Below are 8,138 nucleotides of genomic sequence, written 5' to 3' on the forward strand. Positions count from 1 at the left end.
CCTTTTATCATCCAGGTTGTGGCTTATATTGTAGTTGCTGACTTTCTATGACTGGTGGATGAGTGGAAAATTACAAAGCTGATATATGTTTTCAATAGGGAGAAAGAATGTTATCCGTCTACGTTTTCTATATCTAAACATGATGCCTTATTTTTAGGTGGTGTGAAAAGTCGCTCCTGCTCCTATTCAAATAATAATAATCTTTCCTTATGTGACTATGTTAATTTGATTTTTATTGAAAATCATAAGATCGAAATGAGTTAGGGTTTAACAGTTTTGGATTGGTGATTTATCCAACCAATGTTTAGGGTTTGGTTTAGGTTCAGTTTATTCAGTTCCAATTTTATTTGGTAATTCATTTTTGCAACTTGTTTTAACCGCTGGTTTTCCAGTTCTTAACCGAACCAAATAGAATCTTATTTGTCAAACCGCAACTGAACCATTTGAGGTTTGGTTCATCTGTAAAAAGTCATTTTTTTTTTTTTTGTTCCAATTTTTGGTTCTGGGACCCTTTTCACACCCTTACATATGTGAAAATCTGGTATATCTAACAGAAAATATTTTACAGGAATTGTTTGAATGCTCAAGGAAAGTATATTGGTTGAAATTATTTTACTGAAAATAAGCTAAAAATTTTGGAAAAATACTTACATTATTATTTTGTATGTTGTTTTCCAATAATATTAGTGTCAAGACTCCAACTCCATTGTATGGATGGAATCTTTTCCCCATTCACCCATTCCTAAATTCTCTCATTCCTATTTTTTGTTTTTTTATTTATTTTATTGCGAAAGGCATAAAACCTACTCACATAAATGGAAATCGAGCTTTCGGCAAATATTTTCCATTGAAACAAATAAGTTGAAGGGGAATTTGGTATGACATATGAACAGTTTTGTAAAAAAAGATCAACCCAGTACTCAAGGCTTTTAATACTATAGGGGTCTGAAAAAGACAAATGTACGCTGTACACTAGCTTTGTATGAGCAGTTTTGTAAATCATGCAAATGCAAAAGATAAATTGAAAAATGAGCAACGGCTCTCTTATTGTGTTATTTATAGAAGCCCGGTAAGAATCAGCAATTTGGTGGCTTGGTTGGCCTTGAAATTTTCCTGGACATGTAACCAAAATAACCTTCTAGAGCTAATAATCTTGTTAGTCTCAACCAAAAGAAGGTTCATCAAGTTGCAGAACAAAGGTTTTAGAAAAGGGTGAACCTATCCCTTGCAGATCGACTCGCGAAATCAGCTGCAAAATTCAAAAGTTCTTATCCATTGTCTGTGTGGCATCACTCTATTCTTGAGAGCCTTCAAGCAAATGGTATGTGTAGACTGCATTACGGGATGAGTTAGAAGAAGGCTGCCCTCGTGTTGCCATCTTAAGGCTTTAGTTAGTCTTTTTTCTGCCTGTCTCTTGATTTCTCCCTGTTGATGACAATGTCAAAGGTGGGGATTGGTCTCGAGTACTATTTAGTTTCTGTTTTTGAAATTCTGGGAATTTCAGCTTTGTATTTTATTTTCATTTTTTTTCCCCCCCTTTTTGGTAAGCATTTTCATTCTTATTAATACATATGATTGCATTTTCATTCTTATTAATACATATGATTCTAGACAAAGGAGGGTACACTAACCACAGCAGAAAATGGTTGATCCATGCAGAGAAGCTTCTTTAACAACACAAACTAAAATATTGATAATATGTCACATCCTTATAAATTACTTGATTGAGCTTAGACTAAGTGTGTGTGTGTATATATATATATATATATATATATTCAGGGCTTGGGTCATAATTGTATGACACAAATGCAGGCTCTCCATTCAGTCTCACTTCTCAATCTCCTTCAAACTTGGTATAAAAAGAAAGTGAAGACAAGAAAAATCTCTCAAAAGCACTGTGATATCAGATGCAAATGGACCATTTTCATTATTCAGTGTTTGTGGCATTTCCCAAGAGCTAGTCTGGCAAAATATTACAGTTTTATCATACAGATAGCCTGTCTACTCCTTGCTTTGTTAGTCCAAGAGAGAACTACTGAAAATCCACCAGCAATGGTAAGTCCTATTCCTTCCTTTGGATATCATGCAAGGAGTCCACGAACCGCGACTTGGATCTTGGTTACGCAAATTTGCGATGCTAAAGAGGATTTTTCTTGATCCAAGAATTATAACCTGATTGTCAAAGTCCTGAATTCAAAAGGGAGAGGGGAGGGGGGGAAGGGGGGTTGGAGGGGAAAGAGGAGAAAAAATCTCATTGGATTATTTTTGTGCTGTACATGATAGATTTAAACTACAGATCATATAAACGGTCCACATCGCAATGATAAGAATAAAATTTAGAAACATATCACTGCATGAGATGAATCTGAGAAAGAGAATATATATATTTTTTTCGTTGTATAAATATGCGAAGAGAACACCTGAACCTATACTCAGAATTTTCCTTTTTTTTTTCTAAATATAAACTCTAGTCTAACAAGCATGCTTCCCTGGTTTCCCCATTGCATGGCTCATTCCTGATAATTATATACCATCACTGTCACTGCCGACCCAATACTGTTTGACTGCAACCAGTATCTTCTCTGGCAAAAGTGGTCCATCTTCATGATCGAAAATCTTGGTGTCCCATCTTATTCCACTTGCTACCTTCTTTACCTTATTCAATACATCTACATCGTCCCGGAATATAACTGCCCCCTCTGGCCGTAAAATTCGGTCCATCTCAAGAAGGATGTCTTCCACCTTGCACCTGGTTGATGTTTGATCACCGAAGAAAGACATGAGAAGAAGCAAACGCATTTTTTAATTCACTAAACCGGTATCACTCTCCATGAAAGAGCCTCAGAAAAATACCAATTCATAAAACAAGATGACTACCAGGAGAAAAGGATTCTCATGAAATTATGATGCAGCAAAAAAAAAAAAAACAGAATGACCTTTTATCTTTGAAAGAAACTATAGAATGTTACCAAGTATTTTTCACTTCTTTGGACAGTCAGCAGAGCAAACACAAAGGGTTAAAATTTCCAGTATGCATGCTATACGCTAAAGCCCAATATTTAAAAGGGAAAATTACATGATTATCCACTTTTGGGTTTCTCTTTACAAAATTACCCACCAAAAGTTTCAGATAATAAAAATACCCAAAATTAGGTTTTCCTTTACAAAATTACCCACTTAAAGTTTAAGTAAACAAAAATACCCAATATTGAGTTTGAGTTTACAAAACTACCCACTCAAAGTTTCATTAATAAAAAAATACATGATTATATGTGGAAGATGAAGACTCACTATTTTGGGTAGTTTTGTAAACCCAAACTTGATTTTAGGTATTTTTGTTAACTGAAATTTTGGGTGGATAATTTTGTAAACACAAACCTAATTTTGGGTATTTTTGTTAACCAAAACTTTTGGTGGGTAATTTTGTAAAGGAAAACCCAAAAGTGGCTAATCATGTAATTTTCCCTATTTAAAATGACTTTAAGTTGAAGCAAAATTACTAGAAGTTTGACTATTCAGAACAAAATTGTAAAAGGGCCGAATGCACCCAAACCTCCTCCTCCCGCCCCTCTCTCTCCCCCTTGCACACCCACTTCCACAAAACCCCCTGAATCCCCTCATGTGCCTGCAATCTACCCTGCCTACCCTCTCTCTCCCTGCTATCCCTAAAATCCCCCCACTGTGCACGCTTGCAAACCATTCCTGCAAAACCCACACACATCACACCCTCTTCCCTGTGAGGGTTGTTCTTTTCATTTGTTTTTGTTTTATCCTCATCGATTCCAGTGCCAATTGGTGGGGATGAGCACCAACGGCAATTTCACTCTTAATGCACTTTAATTTGAAAGCGCAAAGCATCCCTTTTTATCCCACCGATTTCGTGAAGTGATTGTCTTTGAGCACTCCATCTCTCTCTTCGTCAATTACAGACTACATAGGATTCAACCAGTTTGGCAAACCTTGTGCAAGAAGCACTTGCAGGACCCCCCCACCCCCAACTCTTTCGCCAACCCCTGTACCATTACCGCCTCGTGAGCCCTGCTACCATGGAACCCTCTTCTCTTCTTGCAATCCTCTGACTCTAAACCTTAAACCCAGCTCCTCTCCACCACCTCCCACACCCCCCCCCCCAAAAAAAAAAACAAAAAAAAAACTCAACCCTGTTAAAAAACACAAAAAAAAACTCAACCCTGTTAACCAAACCCAACCCCTCACTTGAACCTAAGGCTTTACCCCTTAAACCCAGTCCAATCCCTCCCTTAATCAAGACCAACCCAAAACACCCACTTGAACCCAACCCACCCATCCCCCCTTAATCAAGACCAACCCAAACCACCCACTTGAACCCAGCCCACTTGTCAATCGTCAACCATCACCTGTCATCCATTAATCGTCACCAGTTAACCATCACCCATCAACTCTGCCACCTATTACCCATCACCCGTCAATCGTCACCTCTCACCTCTCACCTCTCACCTCTCACCCTTCACCCTTCAACCATCACCCATCACCCACCCTTTGTCATCTCTCACCCGTCACTCGTCACCCGCACCCTTCTGATATATGCTATTGCTCGATCCCCTAGGATTACCCGTCTTGTCGAGGTCTATTGCTTGTGATTTTCACCATTGCTGCTTGTGGCATTTTATACGCCATGACCCTACCTTGACTGTGACGTTTACTATGTCACACCTTGCACCTGCAAGTTAAGATCTAATACTGCTTGGGATTTCTATTGCCACTACCACTGTCTGAGATTTCATCTTCCCTGTCATTGTTTGAGCTCATCCCCATCCAGATGTCTTGCCATCAGAAACAGAGCAGGCCTCACTGTACCACTACCATTATTGCTCCTGCCACAGACTCTTCACCACCCACTAGCTATTCCACGGCTGATGTTCAGGAAATGATCGGCTATGTTCTCTCTTATTATGGTACAAACCCTTATGTCGCTACTTTCTCTGTTACATCAAGTAACTCCTCATGGTTCATTGATTTTGGAGCTTCCAATCATATAACTGATCCCTCTCTCTTTAGCTCAAACATAGTTCCACTTTTTACCACACATCCAAATTGCTAATGGGTCCTGTCTCCAAGTTAGTCAAACTGGTAATGTTTTCACACCTCATTTATCTGTTCCTGATGTTTATATATACCTAGTTTAATGCTCAACCTGCTTTCTATTGGTCAATTGTGTAATCGTGGTTATAACATCTTTTTTTCTTGCTATGGTTGTGTTGTGCAGGATCCTCAGATGGGCCAAACCATTGGGGTGGGCCGTAAAGTTGATCACTTGTTTGAACATTCCTCCCTTCACCTTCCTAACACCTTTGTTACTGCGTCTGTTCAGCCCCCTCCATCCCTTTGGCATTCCCAATTAGGTCATGAGTCAGTCTTTGATGTTCACTCTTCGGCTTCCAGTGGAAAGCTAAGCTCTATTTTGATAGATGATTTTGAATGTTGAAATTGCATTCTTACCAAACAACCTGCTTTACCTTTGAAAGTACTTTTTTTCATCTTCGTTTGATCTCATGCACTCGAATGTTTGGGGACCTACTCCAACTCCTACTCCTACAAAGGTCGTTCACGATAATTTTTTTATAGTCATTGATGATTATTCTTGTTTTATCTATATTTACCTCTTTCACTCTGAGCTTTTATCCATCTATCAAAATTTTGCCCATACGGTCCTCATCTCGCTTTCCAAACACAACTTTTTCACTTTGATTCTGCTAGAGAATACACTTCCCAACCATTTCGTACTTTCTTTCAACAAAATGGTATTCTCAGCCAACTCTCCTGCACAGATACGTCTCCAAAAAAATGGTGTCGCTGAACACAAACATGGTCACATATTAGACACTACTCACGCCTTCCTTTTCTCTGCCAAACTTCCTTCATCTTTATGTGGAGAGGCTTCCCTTGCCTCTGTCTTCACTATCAATTGTACTCCATCTTCGGTAAGTCAACACGTCTCTTCTAATGAATGCCTATATGGTACTCCTTTTGATTATTATGTCCTTCATGTTTTTTTAATATCTGTTACATTCTTCCAGACAGAGAGCGTAATAATCTCTCTCCTTGAACTGCAAAATGTTGTTTCCTTGGTTATGGCATCAAACAAAAGGGTTATTGGTGTTATAACCCTATTGCTGGTTTTATCTGAATATCTCTTCATGTCGTCTTTCAAGGGAAAACTTTCTTCTCCAATGTCTCTCAGAGTTCTCTTCACTTTGACTCAACTTCCTCCTTCATGCTTGACCCTGTCCCAGATATTTTCCCTCCTTCTCCACCTCCTGCTAGCTCTTGTTCGTTGTCGTTTTCTTCATGCTTTTGAACCATCAGTATATCAACCTCCAAATTTATTTACTAAAATGAATCCTCCAGGTAATTATCGTTTGTTGGTGTCCAAAAACTTAAGTTGGTTTTCTGCTCCACCCTGAGTCGGGAGGTGACAGCTGTAATGTTGTGTAGATATTCTGTATATCTCGTATCTAATATTTCCATTGATCCTTTTTCCTTGTTTAGATGTTGCCATATTTAGATGGCACAGTCTTGTATATATTTCATTTCCACCCATTGTAATGGAATATACACAATTTACATAATCTAACACCAGCAAGATAGAGGTTGCCTAGCATACAGAAGACATGGGACAACTAGTCTTTGAATGCACTTCTCACTCAACAGAAGAAATTCCTCTTTGTAGAAATAAGTCAAGGTGGTAAAAAGATACATCATCATAAGGATGTAAATAGCATTCCCTAGGTTTTTTTTTCCCTCTCCCAGGGTAAATTTCTTCTATTAATTTGAGTGGACACAAAGGGATTGAACCTACATGACTGTTGCAACTGATTCATTCCTATGTATCTTGCAGAATAAGAAGTGATGTAGTTACCAATAATGAAGCACTTTGTATTAACTGTCAATATCAAGAAAATAAATCTGCACCTATGGGATCCTATATCCAATTTCCATGCCTATGAAAATCAAAAAGCCATTTGTAATGCCTTGAACTGTTTAGTATAATACACAACAGCCAGAAGCTAAACCAAATACTATTAGTTTACAACATTCTGCAAGAGAGAGAGAACCAACTTACTTGTCCTGGTACAAGCTGAATATTCCACAAGCATGAATGAGGTCATATGTCCTAGGGTAAGTGGAGAAGGCTTCACACCTGAAAGAAGACGTCATTACAGATTTTGCTCATTATAATCTCTCGAACTCCAGAGTTTCAATTTTCATGCATGAACCCACCATATTCAGCTCACAACAATGATTAATCAGATATGCTGAAGTATGATAAAGATAAAATCAAGCTTAAAATTCAAACAGCAACTCTTCTCCATAAAAATGAAATTTAAATACTGAAAATAGAGGGGGGAAATAACATACCAGTCATGATATATTCCAATCAATCCCCTCTCATATATAACTCCCAAAGTATTTTTGTCAGCGATGGTGGGCACAACATTCATTACCCATGATTTTGGTGATTCAAGTGCTGCAGCAAAACCTCCAAGCCCAGCATTCATATCCATCATGTTCCTATATCTCTCAGTTCCAATTAATTGATTGATCCTTTTATAAGAATTCACATGCTTCTTCCACAACCTATTGTCTTCCAGATAAGATTCTGCATTGACCCCTGGAACAAATCCCTTAGCTATTCTAGGAGGGACTGCAAAAAGTCTATCTGGGAATCTCTTCAACTCCCCTCCAGCTACTTTCTTTGGTCTGTTGATCTCAGGCCAAGGGGATATGCATGCCTTCATTTTCTTGTACCTAGGATAGAACACAAAAAGTCAGATAGAGATATAAGAAACCTGAATGCCAATTTAAGAGCTTTAAGAAAGAAATTCTAGACGAGAGAGGAAACTCCTCGGTATACTTGTAGACTTCATGGCAGAAAGATCCAAATTGAGTAGTCTACACAATATAAAGTTCTAATCATAATATGACGAGGAAAAAAAAAAATGCAAGATCCTTCTGTCATTGATATCTGAAATGGACAACCAAAGACCAAATAACCATTATCATTCTTCTACTTTTTTTTTTCCGAATCACAGCTTTCTCACTCGTTAAAGAATATTACGATCACTGCCATCATCCTACTCAATTTCGCCATGGTAATG

General features: G+C 38.1%; 1 protein-coding gene across 1 annotated transcript; it reads right to left on the reverse strand.

Moving 5' to 3' along the window:
- Window positions 1-2,225: 2,225 nt before the first annotated feature.
- Window positions 2,226-7,813, reverse strand: LOC122064737 (probable methyltransferase PMT14). Its single transcript, XM_042628493.1, has 3 exons — window positions 7,399-7,813; window positions 7,103-7,180; window positions 2,226-2,749 (listed from the first exon to the last, which is right to left on the reverse strand). Exons 1-3 carry the CDS (start codon window positions 7,776-7,778, stop codon window positions 2,524-2,526), a joined length of 684 nt encoding a protein of 227 aa, XP_042484427.1. The 5' UTR covers window positions 7,779-7,813; the 3' UTR covers window positions 2,226-2,523.
- Window positions 7,814-8,138: the final 325 nt, after the last annotated feature.

This window comes from Macadamia integrifolia, unplaced genomic scaffold, assembly GCF_013358625.1.
Source record: "Macadamia integrifolia cultivar HAES 741 unplaced genomic scaffold, SCU_Mint_v3 scaffold1745, whole genome shotgun sequence".
NCBI lineage: Eukaryota > Viridiplantae > Streptophyta > Magnoliopsida > Proteales > Proteaceae > Macadamia > Macadamia integrifolia.

Coding starts and splice junctions, on each gene's coding strand:
- LOC122064737 (XM_042628493.1), bottom strand. CDS start 7,778: ATGAAGGCATGCATATCCCCTTGGCCTGAGATCAACAGACCAAAGAAA. Junction 7,181..7,398: donor ATTGGAATATATCATGACTG/GTATGTTATTTC, acceptor GTCTTCTTTCAG/GTGTGAAGCCTTCTCCACTT. Junction 2,750..7,102: donor TTCAGCTTGTACCAGGACAA/GTAAGTTGGTTC, acceptor AACATCAACCAG/GTGCAAGGTGGAAGACATCC.